This window comes from Manis javanica, chromosome 3 (assembly GCF_040802235.1).
Source record: "Manis javanica isolate MJ-LG chromosome 3, MJ_LKY, whole genome shotgun sequence".
In the NCBI taxonomy this organism is placed as follows: Eukaryota; Metazoa; Chordata; class Mammalia; order Pholidota; family Manidae; genus Manis; species Manis javanica.
Window position 1 is genome coordinate 168,415,608 of NC_133158.1, and position 18,179 is coordinate 168,433,786.

The 18,179-nt window shown below is 41.6% G+C and overlaps 1 protein-coding gene across 3 annotated transcripts in view; it reads left to right on the forward strand.

Moving 5' to 3' along the window:
- PCCB (propionyl-CoA carboxylase subunit beta) overlaps positions 1–17,498 on the forward strand; it is an 81,054-nt gene extending 63,556 nt beyond the window's left edge. For 2 of the 3 annotated variants that reach the window (XM_037022973.2, XM_037022972.2), the window contains 5 exons: positions 13,728–13,835; positions 14,028–14,128; positions 14,525–14,623; positions 16,081–16,180; positions 17,190–17,498. In XM_037022973.2, the coding sequence (XP_036878868.1) occupies positions 13,728–13,835; positions 14,028–14,128; positions 14,525–14,623; positions 16,081–16,180; positions 17,190–17,311 (530 nt within the window). In that variant the 3' untranslated portion in view covers positions 17,312–17,498. The remainder of the gene's footprint in view (positions 1–13,727; positions 13,836–14,027; positions 14,129–14,524; positions 14,624–16,080; positions 16,181–17,189) is intronic. The other variant, XM_073232358.1, reaches the window with a different exon arrangement.
- Positions 17,499–18,179: the final 681 nt, after the last annotated feature.

Consider the following 18,179-nt stretch of genomic DNA (forward strand, 5'->3'; position numbering starts at 1 on the left):
TTGTCTTTGGGTTTAAGGTGAGTTTCTTGTAAGCAGCATATAGGTGGGTCTTGCTTTTTTATCCATTCTATTACTCTGTGTCTTTTGATTGGTGCATTAAGTCCATTTTCATTTAGGGTGACTATTGAGAGGTATGTACTTATTGCCATTGCAGGCTTTAGATTCGTGGTTACCAAAGGTTCAAGGTTAGCTTCTTTAGTATCTTACTGCCTAACTTAGCTCACTTACTGAGCTGTTATATACACTGTCTGGAGATTCTTTTCTTCTCTCCCTTCTTATTCCTCCTCCTCCATTCTTTATATGTTGTGTGTTGTGTTCTGTGCTCTTTTTAGGAGTGCTCCCATCTAGAGCAGTCCCTGTAGGATGCCCTGTAGGGGTGGTTTGTGGGAAGCAAAATCCCTCAGGTTTTGCTTGTCTGGGAATTGTTTAATCCCGCCATCATATTTAAATGATAGTCGTGCTGGATACAGTATCCTTGTTTCAAGGCCCTTCTGTTTCATTGCATTAAGTATATCATGCCATTCTCTTCTGGCCTGTAGGGTTTCTGTCGAGAAGTCTGATGTTAGCCTGATGGGTTTTCCTTTATAGGTGACCTTTTTCTCTCTAGCTGCCTTTAAAACTCTTTCCTTGTCCTTGATCCTTGCCATTTTAATTACTATGTGTCTTGGTGTTTTCCTCCTTGGATCCTTTCTGTTGGGGGTTCTGTGTAATTCCATGGTCTGTTCGATTATTTCCTCCCCCAGTTTGGGGAAGTTTTCAGCAATTATTTCTTCAAAGAGACTTTCTATCCCTTTTCCTCTTTCTTCTTCTTCTGGTACCCCTATAATACGAATATTATTCCTTTTGGCTTGGTCACATAGTTCTCTTAGTGTTGTTTCATTCCTGGAGATCCTTTTATCTCTCTGTATGTCAGCTTCTATACGTTCCTGTTCTCTGGCTTCTATTCCTTGAATGGCCTCTTGCATCTTATCCATTCTGCTTATAAATCCTTCCAGGGTTTGTTTCACTTCAGTGATCTCCTTTCTGACATCTGTGATCTCCTTCCAGACTTCATCCCACTGCTCTTGCATTTTTCTCTGCATCTCATCCCATTGCTCTTGCATTTTTCTCTGCATCTCTTTCAGCATGTTCATGATTTTTATTTTGAATTCTTTTTCAGGAGGACTGGTTAGGTCTGTCTCCTTCTCAGGTGTTGTCTCTGTGATCTTTGTCTGCCTGTAGTTTTGCCTTTTTATGGTGATAGAGATAGTTTGCAGACCTGGTATGAGTGACCGCTGGAAGAGCTTCCCTTCTTGTTGGTTTGTGGCCTTCCTCTCCTGGGGGAATAGCGACGTCTAGTGGCTTATGCTTGTCAGCTGTGCGCAGACAGGGCTTCTGCTACCTGGCTGTTTGCTATGGAGTTTATTTCCGCTGTTGCTGTGGGCGTGGCCTGGCTGGGGCAGCTCCTCCAAAGTGGTGGAGCCCCGTTGGAGGGGGAGCCGCAGGGAGGCTATTTATCTCCATAAGGGGCCTCTGTGCTCCCTGTTGCCCAGGGGGTTAGAGTGCCCAGAGATCCCCAGATTCCCTGCCTGTGGTCTAAGTGACCTGTCCTGCCCCTTTAAGACTTCCAAAAAGCACTCTCCAAACCAAAACAACAACAGCAACAATGAGAGAGGGAACAGAAAAAAAAAAAAAAAAGGAAAAAACACGCGATTTTTTTTTTTTCTCAGGCCCCGGTCCCAGGCTCCCACTCACTGGTCCTGCTGCCCTGCCTCCCTGGCACTGGGGTCCCTGTCCCTTCAAGGCTTCCAAAAAGCACCTCTCCACCAGTCCCGCAGGGAAAAACGCGCAATATTCTTTGTCTTCAGGCGCCGGTCCCAGGCACCCGCTCACTGGTCCTGCTGCTCTGCCTCCCTAGCACCGGGGTCCCTGTCCCTTTAAGGCTTCCAAAAAGCAGTCGCCAAAAAAAAAACCACTGCGGTTTCTTTCCCCCCGCCGGGAGCTGTGGGGAGGGACGCTCAGGTCCCGCCGGGCCGGTGCTTGTATCTTACTGCCTTCGCAAGGCGCTGGGTTCTTGCAGGTGTGGATGTGGTCTGGATGTTGTCCTGTGTCCTCTGGTCTCTATTTTAGGAAGAATTTTCTTTGTTATATTTTCATAGCTCTATGTGTTTTTGGGAGGAGATTTCCAGTGCTCTACTCACACCGCCATCCGGCTCCGCCCCCTGTTTTTTTCTAAGAGTTTTATGGTTTCATGACTGACATTCAGGTCTTTGATCCATATTGAGTTTACATTTGTGTATGGGGTTAGACAATAATCCACTGTCATTCTCTTACATGTAGCTGTCCAGTTTTGCCAACACCAGCTGTTGAAGAGGCTGTCATTTCCCCATTGTATATCCACAGCTCCTTTATTGTATATTAATTGACCATATATGCTTGGGTTTATATCTGGGCTCTCTACTCTGTTCCATTGGTGTATGGGTCTGTTCTTGTGCCAGTATCAAATTGTCTTGATTACTGTGGCTTTGTAGTAGAACTTGAAGTGGGGAAGTGAGATCCCCCTGCTTTATTTTTCCTTCTCAGGATTGCTTTGGCTATTCAGAGTCTTTTGTGGTTCCACATGAATTTTAGAACTATTTGTTCCAGTTCATTGGAGAATGCTGTTGGTATTTTGATAGGGATTGCATTGAATCTGGAGATTGCTTTAGGCAGGATGGCCATTTTGACAGTATTAATTCTTCCCAGCCAAGAGCAGGGGATGTGTTTCCATTTATTGGTTTCTTTTTTAATTTCTCTCATGAGTGTCTTATAGTTTTCAGAGTATAGGTCTTTCACTTCCTTGGTTAGGTTTATTCCTAGGTATTTTATTCTTTTTGATGCAATTGTGAATGGAATTGTTTTCCTGATTTTCCTTTCTGTTAGTGAATAGGAATGGAACAGATTTCTGTGTATTAATTTTGTATCCTGCAACTTTGCTGAATTCAGGTATTAGATCTAGTAGTTTTGGAGTGGATTCTTTAGGGATTTTTATGTACCATATCATGTTATCTGCAAATAGGGATAGTTTGACTTCTTTCTTGCCAGTCTGGATGCCTTTTATTTCTTTGTGTTGTCTGATTGCTGTGGGTAGGACCTCCAGTACTATGTTGAATAAAAGTGGGGAGAGTGGGCATCCTTGTCTTGTTCCCGATCTTAAAGGAAAAGTGTTCAGCTTCTCGCTGTTAAATACAATATTGGCAGTGGCTTTGTCATATATGGCCTTTATGACTTATGGCCGTTATGTTGAGGTACTTGCCCTCTATACCTATTTTATTGAGAGTTTTTATCATGAATGTATGTTTGTTGAATTTTGTCAAATGCATTTTCAGCATCTATGGAGATAATCATGTTGTTTCTATCCTTTTTGTTGATGTGGTGGCTGATGTTGATGTATTTTCTATATTGTACCTTCCTTGTATCCCTGGGATGAATCCCACTTAATCTTGATGGATGATGTTTGTGATGTATTTTTGAATTTGGTTTCTAATATTTTGTTGAGTATTTTTGCTTCGATCTACATCAGGGATATTGGTCTGTAACTTCCTTTTTTGTGGTGTCTTTGCCTGTTTTTGGTATTAGAGTGATGTTGGCCTTGTAGAATGAGTTTGGGAGTATTCCCTCCTCTTGTACTTTTTGGGAAACTTTAGGGAGGATGGGTATTAGGTCCTCACTAAATGTTTGATAAAATTCAGCAGTGAAACCATCTGGTTCAGGGGTTTCATTCTTTGGTAGTTTTTTGATTACCAGTTCAATTTCTTTGCTGGTAATTGGTCTATACAGATTTTCTGTTTCCTGGGTCAGCCTTGGAAGGTTCTATTTTTCTAGAAAGTTGTCCATTTCTTCTAGGTTATCCAGTTTGTTAGTATATAATTTTTCATAGTATTCTCTCATAATTCTTTGTATTTCTGTGGTGTCCATAGTGATTTTTCCTTTCTCATTTCTGATTCTGTTTATGTGTGTAGACTCTCTTTTTTTTATTGATATATCTGGCTAGGGATTTATCTATTTTGTTTGTTTTCTTGAAGGACCAGCTCTTGCTTTCACTGATTCTTTCTATTGTTTTATTCTTCTCAATTTTCTTTATTTCTGCTTTAATCTTTATTATGTCCCACCTTCTACTGACTTTGGGCCTCATTTGTTCTTCCTTTTCTAGTTTCGTTAATTGTGAATTTATACTGTTCATTTGTGATTGTTCTTTCCTGAGGTAGGCCTGTATTGCAGTATATTTCCCTGTTAGCACAGCCTTTGCTGTGTTCCACAGATTTTGTGATGTTGAATTATTGTTGTCATTTGTCTCCAAATATAGCTTGATGTCTGTTTTTATTTGGTCATTGATCCAGTGATTATTTAGGAGCATGTTATTAAGCCTCCATGTTTTTGTGGGCTTTTTTTGTTTTCTTTGTGTAATTTATTTCTAGTTTCATACCTTTGTGGTCTGAAAGTTGGTTGGTACAATTTCAGTCCTTTTGAATTTACCGAAGCTCTTTTTATGGCCTAGTACATGATCTATTCTTGAAAATGTTCCATATGCACTTGAGAAGAATATGTATCCTATTGCTTTTGGATTGAGTGTTCTGTAAATGTCCATTAGGTCCATCTGTTCTAATGTGTTGTTCAGTGCCTATGTCTCTTTACTTATTTTCTGTCTGGTTGATCTGTCCTTTGGAGTGAGTGGTGTGTTGAAGTCTCCTAAAATAAATGCATTGCATTCTATTTCCCCTTTTAATTCTGTTACTATTTGTTTCACATGTAGGTGATCCTGTGTTGGGTTCATAGATATTTATTTATAATCGTTATATGCTCTTGTTGGACTGACCATTTTTATCATTATGTAATGTCTTTCTTTGTCTATGGCTACTTTGTTTTGAAGTCTGTTTTTTCTTATATGAGTACTACAACTCCAGCTGTTCCTCCCTATTAGTTGCATAAAATATCTTTTCCATCCCTTTACTTTCAGTCTGTGTATATCTTTGGGTTTAAAGTGTGTCCCTTGTAGGCAGCATATAGATGGGTCTGGTTTTTTTATCAGTTCAGTGACTATGGCTTTTGATTGTTGCATTCAGACCATTTCCATTTAGGGTGATTATCGATAGGTATGTACTTATTGCCATTGCAGTTCTTGGATTCGTGGTTACCAAAGGTTCAAGGATAATTCCCTTACTGTCTAACAGTCTAGTTTAACTCACTTCATATGTTATTACAAACCTGAAGGTTCTTTTTTTTCCCCCCTTTTTCTTCCTCCATTCTTCGCATGTTATGAGTCATATTCTGTACTCTTTGTCTATCCCTTGGATGACATCTATTTAGCCTTAGGAATACTTACAACTATAAGAGTCCCCCCAAAATGCACTGTAGAGGTTGTTTTTGGGAGGTAAATTATCTCACCTTTTGCTTATCTGAAAATTGTTTAATCCCTTCTTCAAATTTAAATGATAACCTTGCCAGGTTGAGTATTCTTGGTTTAAGGCCCTTCTGCTTCATTGCATTAAGTATATCATGCCACTCCCTTTGGCCTATAAGGTTTCTCTTGAGAAATCTTGATTGTAGCTTGATGGGTTGTCCTTTGTATGTAATCTTTTTTCTCTCTCTAGCTGCTTTTAAAAGTGTGTCTTTATCTTTGATCTTTCCATTTTATTTATTGTATGTCTTGATGTTGTCTTCCTTGGGTCCCTTGTTTTGGGAGATCTGTGCACCTCCATGGCTTGAGAGACTATCTCCTTCTGCAGATTGGGGAAGTTTTCAGCAATTCCTTCCTCAATGACACTTTGTATCCCTTTCTCTCTCTTTTTTTCTTCTGGTACCTGTATAATGTGAATATTGTTCGTTTGGTTAGGTCACAGTTCTCTCATTATTCTTTCATTCTTAGAGATTCTTTTTTCTCTCTGTGCCTCAGCTTCTTTGTATTCCTCTTCTCTAATTTCGTTTCCATTTACTGTCTCTTCTACTACATCTAATCTTTTAAATCCCTCCATTTATGTTTCATTTTAGATTTGGAATTTATCAACCATTGAATCTCTATCTTAAATTTGTTCCTGAATTCCTGAAATCATGTTTATGATTTTTATTTTGAACTCTCTTTCAGGGAGATTAGTGAGTTCAGTTTCATTTGGCCCTTTTTCTGGGGTTTGTGAGATTTTGGTCTGAACCAATTTCTTTTAATGTTTCATATTTCTATGTGGTGCCCTCTAGTGCCCAGAGGCTCCCGTCTCTGGAGCTGCTCAGCCTCTAGAGTGAGGTTGGGGGTCGTAGGGGAGCAGAGCTGGTTCCTGGGGGGAGGAAAGATCTGTTTCCTGATTCCCATCTGTGGTGCTCGTCTCCGGTATCACAGCCAGTAGGCCGAGCACTCAGATGTAAACCTGTGCTTTGCATCTCTAGCTTTTGTAGGTGGGGCTTCTCTCTGTCTGGCCTCAAACCAGCGCAGTGACTGCCTGTTTGCGAGCCAGTGCTGTCAGGCCAGGAGGAAGGCTTGGCAGGCTGTGTGTCAGAGTGGGAGGCTTCAGAGCTGAGCAACCAGCCAGGGGGATGAAGCACCTGAAGCTTCTCAAAGTTCCCAACCTGCTGGGCAGAGCACACCCAGCCAACCTTGTCCAGCTCTCCCCTCTCCCGTGCAGCAAGCTCTGTGCAAACCTTGCCCCTTCAGCAGCCCTCTTGCTGCTCGGAAGTCTCTCAGACCGCCTGCCTTTCCCTTGTCCCAGAGCAGCTGTCTGTGGTTCCCTGTCTTCCACAAATGGCCAGAACCTGTCTCTCAAGCACTCTGCCTGTCCCAGCTCCCCATCCTCCAGAGCAGCACACAATGTAGGTCTGTGGTCCAAAGCAGACCTTCAGGGCTGGGTATTCAGCAGTCCCAGGCTTCATTCACCCCTTCCCTGCTCCGTTTCTCTTCCTCCTGCTGGTGAGCTGGGGTAGGGGTAGCCCTTGGGTCCCACCGGATCAAGGCTTTCATATGTTACTCTGTTTCATGAGGTCTGTATGCAATCTGGTTCAGCCTTCTTTCCTGTTGCTGTTTTAGTGTTAGTTGTATTAATTAACTGTATTTTCATACTATTTGTGGTTTTGGGAGGAGTTCTCTGTCTTACCTCTCACACCGCCAGCTTAAATCCAGGTTGTGTCTCGTTTGCCAAGTTTTTATTGCCACTGGATTTTGTGCATGCTTTTTCTGCATCTGTGATAATTTCATGTGATTTTCTTCTTTAGCTTGTTGATGTAATGGATTATATGAATTGGTTTTCAAATGTTGAATCAGCCTTACATACCTGGGACAAATCCCACATGGAAGTGTTGTATTTTTATACATTGCTGGATTTGGTCTGTCAGTATTGTTTTGAGGACTCCTGCGTCTGTGTTCCTGAGAGACATTGGTCCCTGGTTTTCTTTTCTTGAAATATCTTTGTCTGGGTTTGGTATTAGGGTAATGCTGGCCTCATAGTGAGACAGGAAGTATTCACTCATTTTCCATCTTCTAGAAGAGATTGTAGAGAATTGGTATAATTTCTTTTTAAAATATTTTATAGAATTCACTAGTGAACCTTTCCTGGGCTGCACATGTTTTTTAAATCATGTAAGAAATAAAAAGTGGTGTTACAAATGAAAAATACAGTAATACTGGCTCTTAAATTTCCTCACATAGTTGCCTTTACTGGAGATCTTTATTTCTTCACACAGTTCGTGGTACTGTCTAGTATCCTTTTATTTCAACCTGAAGGACTCCCTGTATTATTTCTTATAGGCCAAGCCTAGTGGTGATGAACTCCTCAGCTTTTTTATCTGGGAACCTCTTATTTTGTGCCTTTTTTTCGAAGTACAGTTTATAAAATACAGAGTTCTTGGTTGACAGTTTTATTCTTTTAGCACTTTAAATATATCATCCCATTGTTTTCTGGCCTCCTTGGTTTCTGCTGAGAAATCAGTTGATAATCCTTTTGAGGATCTCTTGTGTGTGATGAATCACGTGCTGCTTTCAGGATTCTGTCTTTGTATTCATTGTGGGTCTTTTTGAGTTTGTCCTACTTGGAGTTTAGAGTTTCTTGGATTTGTAGCTTCATGTATTGCATCAAATTTGAGAAGTTTTTTGACATTATTTCTTGAAATAATCTCTCTTCCCTTTTCTCTGTCTTCTCCTTCTGGTTCTGCCTTACTGTGTTGGCATTCCAGAGACCCCTTAGTCTCTGCTCACTTCATTTTTTTCCTTTCCTTTCTTCTCCTCAGACTGGATAATATAAATGGTCTTTTATCTTCAAGTTTCCTGATTCTGTCTCCTGTCTCCCTGAATCTCCTATTGAACCCCTGTAGTGAATCTTTGATTTCACTTATTGTAGTTTTCAGCGCCAAAATTTGTTTGGTTCCTTTTCATAATTTGTCTCTTTATTATATTCTCATTTTTTTCACACATTGTTTTCCTGATTTTTTACTTCTTTGTTCATGTTTTCATTTACCTCTTTGAGCATGTTGAAGACAGCTGTTGTAAAGTCTTTGAACAATGAGTTCAATGTCTGGGGTTCCTCAGGGATAGTCTGTCAATTTTGTTCATTTGAATGGGTGTTCTTTACTGTTTCTTTGTATGCCTTGTTATTTTTTGTTGAAATCTGGATATTTGAATATTATAATGTGGTAACTCTGGAAACCATATTCTCCCCTTTTCCCAGGGTTTGTTATTTTTAAAATTGTTGATTGGTATAGTTGTCCTTAATCTAGTGATTTTCCTCAGCTGTTTTTGTAGAGACTATATTCCTTGTTGTATGTGGTTGCTGAAGTCTGTGTTTCTCAGCTTTCATCCATCTATTGTTTTGACAGAGATTTCCTTGAATACCAGGTGCTAAAACACAAACACAATTTTGCATATCTCCTAGTCTTTGCAAATTGGCCCTGTGCTGGGGTTTTCCTTCAACACTTAGCTGGACTTCAGCTGTGTTTATGGATCATCCCAAGGTTAAAGTTTAAGGTCTTCTCAGGTCTTTTGTTTTGTAATGTTGTGTTTTCATTTTAATTCATCTCAAGGTATTTCCTAATTTTTCCTTCTTAGGTCTTTTCTGAGCATGCGTCTGGTCCTAGGTTTACCTGTGTCTTGCTCAAGTACCCTGTGTACACAGGTGTTCTTGAATGCCCTGATTTTCCAAAGAAATGTTTTCTCTGGGTGTTTTCTCCCAGGCCTTAGCTGTAATCTTTTATCCCTGACATCTGCAGTTTGTTTCGTTACCTTAACAATGTTTTTGAGCACTGCCTACTACTTTTCTAGCCTGCGAATTCTTAGTTAGGCAAAACAGAGACAAAAGTCTTGAGTCAGTCTTTCAGGAAGCCCCCAGACAAGTTAGAACAGACCTATGCAGTAATTTTTGACTGAGGTCTTTGCTCCCTCTAGAACCAGGGAGAGTGTTGGGCAAGTGTAATTAAAAGTGCCACAAAGCTTTCCCACTGCTTTTAAGTTACCTTTTACCTGATCCAGGTTTTACTTGTTTGTTGAGAACCTTCACCTGTTTTGGAGATTTAACCAAGTTGGTTCTGACAATTTCTGTTTGTTTCTTGATGTTTCTGTTGAAAGTCAGGAGCTTGGAGCTGCCTATACCACCTTTTTTTTTAGAAAAAGTGTTTAAAGTTAGGAATTTACACATACTGCAATTGCAGTTTGCTCCTACTGTTCTCAACTGTTCACAGATCCCTTCATTTCCTCCTCCTAGCTTTGTGCCTGGCATGGATGTCAAATGATTTCCTGTGTCTTCTCAAAGGTCTCTCTTATCCCATGACTACATCTGCAGATTCTAGTGCCCTACAAGTTGACTTCACAAGCCCACTTTTTAAGAACCTGTTAGGCGCATCATGTAAGTTTTATCTGCTAATACCTACAGTATGTGCCCCAGGGGCCCCCTCTAGCCTAAACACTTGGTCCCATTGTGATTCCTTGACTTCCCTCTTTCTTGGCTCAGTAATTTTTTGTGATATTTATGGAGTGGCATGGTATGAAAGTTCAGTAGGTCACTACTTTTTTGAAAAAAGTATCATTCATTTCATTGACTTACTCATTCCCTGTTACTGAAAGGCATCTTTAGAGGCTCATAGAGGAGGCCTCCATTCTCTTTCATTTTTCCCTTGTAGAAATTAGCCAGGGCTCACTGGACATTCTCCGGGTGGCAGGCACATTGGCACGCTGGGGACTAGTGCCTAAAGTGATAAAATGTCAGGCCCCTGGACCTGGAGACTGCTTCCTGGTAGCTAGGGCCACAGGTTTTCCTTTTCTGTGTTCATTTCCTCAACCACTGCAGTATTTTGCTTGTCACTGCTTATCTTTTCTGTTTTCAGTTTGATTTATTCTAGCCTCTTTGTACTTTTTGCAGTTTGTTAATTTAGAATTGTCTTTATCCTGGGGCTCATCACTCAGATTCTTTATTTCAGGTCATTAACATAGATTTTGAATAGAGAGGGAGGAGTGGAGATTCAAAACATTTTTCTTTCATTGAGTTATAATTTATACACAATAAAACACATAGCTTGTAAGTGCTAATTTAGATGAGTTTTGACAGTTTGACGATTGTATACAACCTTGTAATCACCATCTGAAACAAGATACAGAACATTTTTGTCATTTCAGAAATGTGTTTGGCAAGAGGGAAGTTTTACCTAAGTTGTTGTTGGTGTTTGTCTTTATATTGTTTACTTTTAGGGCTTTTTTAAAAAATATGTTCTGGATGTGCAACCTCTGTCAGACACTGTATTGCAAAATTTTTTTTTTCTGGTCTGTGACTTGCCTAGTCCATTAATTAATGATGTCTTTTGACTCACATTATTTAAAAAATATGGTGAAAGTCCCATTTATCAATGTTTTTACTTATGATTAAAGCTTTTTGTGTCCCAGCCAAGAGATCTTTACCCATTACATGGTTGTAAAGATAGTCCTTTATTCTAAGAACTTTGAAACTCTAGATTTTATGGTAAGGTCTTTGGTCCATTTTATTCATTCATTCATTCATTCATTCATTCATTCATTCATTTATTTATTCATTCATTTATTCATTTATCCATCCATTCATTCATTTATTTATTTATTTTACTTTATTTATATTTTTTATTTTGGTATCATTAATTTACAATTACATGAAGAACATTATGTTTACTAGGCTCCCCCCTTCACCAAATCTCCCCCACAAACCCCTTCACAGACACTGTCCATCTGTGTAGTAAGATGCTGTAAAATCACTACTTGTCTTCTCTTTGTTGTACAGCCCTCCCCGTGTCCCCCACGTACTATACATGTTAATAGTAATGCCCTCTTTCTTTTTCCCTGCCCTTATCCCTCCCTTCCCACCCATCCTCCCCAGTCCCTTTCCCTTTGGTAACTGTTAGTCCATTCTTGGATTCTGTGATTCTGCTGCTGTTTTGTTCCTTCAGTTTTCCTTTGTTCTTATACTCCACATATGAGTGAAATCATTTGATACTTGTCTTTCTCCGCCTGGCTTATTTCACTGAGCATAATACTCTCTAGCTCCATCCATGTTGTTGCAAATGGTAGGATCTATTTTTTTCTTATGGCTGAGTAATATTCCATTGTGTATATGTACCACATCTTCTTTATCCATTCATCTACTGATGGATATTTAGGTTGCTTCCATATCTTGGCTATTGTAAATAGTGCAGTGATAAACATAGGGGTGCATCTGTCTTTTTCAAACTGGGCTGCTGCATTTTCTTAGGGTAAATTCCTAGAAGTGGAATTCCTGGGTCAAATGGTATATTTTGAGCATTCTGAGGAACCTCCATACTGCTTTCCACAATGGTTGAACTAATTTACATTCCCATCAGCAGTGTAGGAGGGTTCTCCTTTCTCCACAACCTAGCCAACATTTGGTGATTCATTTTGAATTAATTTTTGTGTATAGAGTGAAACAGGTGTCTTTCATCTTTTTTTTCCATACAGATAGATGATTAACTGTTCCATCACCATTTGGTAGAAAGATTTCTTGCTTCATTGAATTGTTTTGGTGCCTGGCCTAAAATCAGTTGTGTGGATCTATTTCTTCACAATCTTTCCTGTGTTCTTTATTTTTGTTTGTCGTTATGTCTATGCTGTGCTGTCTTTCTGGGTCTCAGTGGTTCTCAGGGTGGGTGGGCATCTGTTTTGATTTGGGACATTTGGCAACACTGGAACCATTTTTAGTTGTTATAGGTGGGGATGTGGGGGGAGGTAGCATCTAGTAGACAGAGGTTGGGGATGCTGCTGAGCATCCTATGTGCACAAGATAAGCCCCCACAACAAGGAATTATCCAGCCCCAAATATCAGTAGTGCCAAGTTTGAGAAACCCTGCTTTCTAAGTCTTGAAATCAGCTAGTGTTAGTCTTCCAATTTCGTTTTTTTTAATGCACTGTTTGACTATTTGCTATCCTTTGTATTGCCCATACAAATTTTAAAGTCTACTTATCAATTTCTATAAAAGAACATTGTATGATTTTGATAGGAATCGCTTGAAAATATGGGTATGTCCATTATGCTAGATACTAAAATTTAAAACGAAAATAATGAAAATAGTATAAATAAATAAAAGTAAATGCAGTTAGAAAGTTAGTTTCTCAGTTGTACCAACCATATTTCCAGTGGTCAGCAGTCACATGTGGCTAGTGGCTGCCATGTTGAATAGCACAACCGGAGAACATTGCTATCATCATGAAAGGTTCTTTTGGACAGCATAGGTATAGCTCAGTACCACTGGGATTTAATTTTTCTTCTCATCCATGAGTATGAAGTATTTTTGTAGATAATCCTTACCAGATTGTGAAAGTTCCATTGTGCTCCTAGTTTACTGCTAGTTTTAAATTACGAATGAATTTTGTCAAATGCTTTCTTTATTGAGATGACCAGATGATTTGTCTTCTTTATTTAATAACTTAATTAGTTTTCACATGTTAAATCAACCTTGAATTCTTGGGATAACCCCCAGTTGGTCATCATGCTAAGTATTTTTATATATATTACTGGATTTGATCTGGTAACAACATCTTAGGAATTTTTGTATCTATATGTTCGTAAGGGATTTTGGTCTTCATTCTTCTCTTATAATGTCCTTATCTTGTTTTAGTATCAAGATAGTGCTGGCCTCATGGATTATGTTGGGAACTGTTGCAGCGGGGGATTTGCTAATAATTGAGTTCTTACTCTGTGCTGCTTTACAGATACACCTCCTTTAATCTCTGTAATTATGGTAGGAGTTAGTAACATCCCTATATTGCAGGTGAGGTGCCTCAGGCTCAGAAAGGTGAAGTAGTTTCCCGGGGGCACATGGGTATAATTGGTGGATCCAGAATCTGGTTCTGGGCTGCCAGGGCTCTCCAGACCATCTGTTGAATGGTGTCTCCCACAACTGGTTCTACTGGGACAAAACAGGCTTGCCTCTGGTGGCAGCAGTCACTCAGTCAGTGAGGCACAGAGTGCGACTGCCTGCACTGGGCTGTGTTCCCAGCAAATTTAATTATAGTTAAGCTTAAATGTGTTTAATTCCATGCCCTTCTAGCTGAAGCCCCTTCTGGGCTCCCTTCGGCCACTGCTAGGTGGGCCCTCCTGTTGCCCCTGTTTTTCCTGGAGTGTGAGGGTCCCCTTTATAATTCTCTGATGGGAAAACTTTGGTGTCCCCACAGGAACCAGCTCTGGGGGTTGCTGAGGGCGCATTCCCATTGTGAGTGGAATTGGGAGTCACCCAGAAGGCAGGATGTATAATCTCTGTCTTTCTAGGATGTTTGGATATCAATTCATCTGTGAAAGGGGCTCGTTTTGTTCGATTCTGTGATGCGTTCAATATTCCACTTATCACTTTTGTTGATGTCCCTGGATTTCTGCCTGGTAAGTTGTTGACAGAGGTGGTTTTGCATAGTAAGGCATCCACTTTATTTGAAGACTGCTAAGGATTCATAACTTTTTGATATTCTGGGTGTCAAGAAGATGGGGCTATTTAAGGGGCAGCCTTCTCCTGGCCCTTTGTGGAGCAGGGGAAGACCTTACGGCTGAGAGGGGTAACTTTTTCTCATGACCTAGGCACGGCACAGGAATACGGGGGCATCATCCGCCACGGAGCCAAGCTTCTCTATGCGTTTGCTGAGGCGACTGTGCCCAAGGTCACCGTCATCACCAGGAAGGTGAGGAGCTCACCCGCGAGGCTGGGAGCCCACTCACACCTAGCTGCGTGGCCGTGGGTGGGGTGCGCTGTGTTTTGGCAGGGCTGGAAGAGCCCCCCACCCATTCTTGAAGAGCTCTCTTGAGGACAGTGTTTACAATGTCACACCCACACGCTGTAGCGATGTTCATGGTCATCTCAGGGAAAAGCCAGGAAAGACAACACCGACTGGGAAAGACCTCTGGGCTGCACCCACATACTCTCTACCCTGGCTTCTTGGCCTCAAGACACTGGGCCTTCAGTGGCCCCGGTGGGCTGTTCTGGCTTTTTGTCCTCATTTCACTTGGCTTCTTGGGTCTCTCAGGGATCTGATTTGGTTGGCTCAGGATGTAACTTTCAGCATTTGGGTCTCTTCTAGGCCTACGGTGGTGCCTATGATGTCATGAGCTCCAAGCACCTTTGTGGTGACACTAACTATGCCTGGCCCACAGCAGAGATCGCAGTCATGGGAGCAAAGGTGAGGACTCTCCCTTCCTAGGCCCAGCATTGTATTCTCCCAGCATGAGCAGAGACACAGCTGGGAGATGTTGGGGGGGCCAGGGCCCCTGAGATGGGCAGGACTCCAGGTAGGTGGGGCCTGGACTCTTGAGCCCCAGGGCCTGTGCCTTCTGTCCTGTACTCTCTTGTCAGGTGCATGCTGGTGTCTTCATGCTCAGGGTGGGAGGAACCCCAGTGCATCCTAAGCATGTCAGTAAAAGGGAAAGGCATTTTTTTTCCTTGTGGTCTATGCATTAAGTACTTTTGGAGTAACTAGATGGGAAAACATGGTTTCCTCCTCATGGATTCCATGATGCCATACTCTGTAGATGTCCATTCTTGGTTTCAAAGAATGATAAGTGCAGTTAGAGTGAGTTGAGTGATTAGAAGCTAACTAGCCTTTGGGAAGATTGGACATCCCCCAGCCCTGTCTCATCTGCCAGGGAGGGCCATAGAGCCACTTGTTTCAGCCCATAGAAGCTGAACTGTAAGTCTGACCCTGGTGATTAGGGGCAAAATACAGCATCCCCTCCTTGTCCACAGTGGATGTGTTGTAAGATCCCCAGTGGATGCCTGAAACCATGGATAGTACTGAATCCTGTAGATACTATGTTTCTTGCTATGCATACATATCTATGATAGCGTAAGGACAGGAACTCAATAGAACAGTTACAACAATATGCTATAATAAAATGCGAGGCATTACACACCTATGTGACGAGGTGAGGTGAGGAGGATGACGCAGGCAGTGGGACACAGTGTCAGGCTGCTGTTGACTTTCTGGTAACATGTCAGGGGGAGCATCTTCTTGACTGTGGCTTACTGGGGGAACCAGAACCACAGGAAGTGGCACGTGGGTTAGGCGGGATTGCTGTATTTCCTGTTGCTTAGCCTGTTTCTCCTGCCTTTCCTGCTCTGAAATGGCTGTTGAAGTAGATAACTTCTGGAGCCCGCCTGAGCTGACTTTTATGAGTTTTAGGGGTTCATTTTCCAGTTCTTCTTACTTCCACATTTTCAGTTCAAGCTGTCTGTCTCTGGCCACTAGATTGTGTGCTCAGAGCTCAGGATAAGGAAAAAGGAGAACCACATTTTACTTTCTTAGATGCAGGGGACCATATATCTGACTGGAAAATAGACTGAAATCTTGGTCTCAAAGAATGATAATTGCAATTAGAGAGAGTTTAGTGAGTGGGAGGGAATCTGGGGGAGAAGCTGCTGGCTCTTCCTGGGCTGCTATCATGGGGGCCACAGCTGAGCGTCCCGTCCGTAGTCCTGGCATCGTGGTGGTTGGCTCCAGGTAGTGTCTGCCCACCTCTGTGCCCTTCTCTTCAGTGCACTTTGAGTCACCAAGAATTTCGCAACCTTGCGGTGATGAGCTGAGGAAGGCCTGCCCAGGTTGAGGCCTTTAGCAAAGTTCACCAACTTCTCTCATGACAGGGTGCTGTGGAGATCATTTTCAAAGGGCATGAGAATGTGGAAGCTGCTCAGGCTGAGTATATCGAGAAGTTTGCCAACCCTTTTCCTGCAGCAGTGAGAGGTAGGGACTGTGGTGGGAAGGGCGGCTTTGTTCACTTGGTTGGGACACTTGTATTCTTGTATTCCAGGTGTCACATCATTGCCTTTTTATCCTCACAGTTGAATCCAGAGACTGGTGAGGGTTAGGGTTGTCCCTGGGCAGTCATCACTGAAGGACAGTGGGGCCTGTAGAGGCTGCTTTGGTGACCAGAATCAGAACAGCACTGCTGAAATGACTAAATTTCTTAGTGTTGTTCCAGTTACCTGGTACTGTGTAAAAATCCACCCAAACGGAGTGGTTTCAAACACCCACTTCTTTTTTCCCTCATGGGTCCTAGGGGTCAGCAGTTTTGGTCTGGGCTCAGCTGGGTGATTCTTCTGCTGGTCTTGCCTAGAATCAGGCATGCAGCTGTAGTCCTCTAGTAGCTTGGCTGGGGCTGGGTAGTTCATGACGGCTCCACATACGTGGTTGTGGTGGCTGTCAGCTAGACTGCCTCTCCACACGGCTTCTTATTCTTCAGGAGGTAAATCCATGCTCCCTTATGTGGTGTTGTCGGTGGAGGGGGGGCTGCAAGGCACCTTGAGGCCTAAGTTTGGAAGTTGGCCAGTGTCAGTTTTGCCACATTGTTGGCCACAGCCAGTCACAAGGCCAGGTCAAGAAACAGGATACACTTCTCAGTTAGAGAAGTGGTGAAGTCACGTTGCAGAGGGCTGGGAGGAATTGTAGCAATTTTTGAAAATACAAGTGTATTTTCTTAATTTTATTTCTTACTGAATTCATCTTGGCCAGGAGTGTGTCAAACTTTCCTTTTCTTGCTAAGTGTTTCTAGGCCAGAAGTTGGGGACCTGCCAGAGGAACAGGGAGCTCCTGGGGTGCAGGGAGGGTTCATAGGGCCCAGCCCCTCTTATATCAAGTTGGGTCCTGCTCACACTGCTGGTCCCGGAGAGAGTGCCCAGGCTGAGTACAAGATTGGGGTGGTGGCATCACCTGAGGACGCAGACCATCAACTTCCTCTTCTGTGCTTCACCAGGGTTTGTAGATGACATCATCCAACCGTCTTCCACACGTGCCCGAATCTGCTGTGACCTGGATGTCTTGGACAGCAAGAAGGTGCAGCGTCCTTGGAGGAAACATGCAAACATTCCATTATAAATGAATCACAAGGAAATAGTTCATTACCGTCTGGCCATTCACACACATCCCTGACTTTTGCAATCATGAAACCCAGGAATCTAAATACCAGTAATAACTTGGAGTGGTTAAAGTTTATCAAATTTTAGGAAGAGTTCATTTGTGCCTTACTGTAAGATTATTTGCTTTATTAAAAACCTTAACTAATTTTTTTGAGCATACATGTTTTTTTATTGTAAAAATCTGAATAACCCAGAAAACTAGAAAGAAAACAGTAATGTCACCTAGATAGAGCTGACCCTTGACACCTCTATGCATTACCTCCTGAATCTCCCAAGAATTTTTTCATAAGGTGACATAATTAGTCTTTAGGGCAAAGTACTTATCTACCTAGGCTTGTTTCCTTACTTTTAAATAATATTAAAAAAAATACCCCATCTTTTCATTCCTCCAGTAACTCTTAGGTATTGAATATTTTCAATTGTGTGTGTGTGTGGTCTGGCAGAATAGATGCTCAGTAAGGGCATAATACCCTATATTCTTTCAAGAAATGTGTTAGCACATTTAAAACACTTATTTTGGAATTTTCAAACCTATAAATAATAAATTATTTTTGTTGACTCATTTGAGTTGCAGAATTGTGACTGTCCCTGAAAATGTCAATGTTTATTTCCTAGGAAACAAGGGCCACTGTCTTACAGTCTTTCAGTACAATGACATTTTTGAAAATGATTGCCAGTTATTTTATAGAATGCCCTCAATTTGGGTTTGTCTAATTGTTTCCTGATGTTTAAATCCAGGTAAGAGTAATGCACAAGAGTGCTCGTTCTGTGTATCTCAATAGGAACCACATAATGTTAGTTTTTCCTTTATTGATAAAAGTCTGATC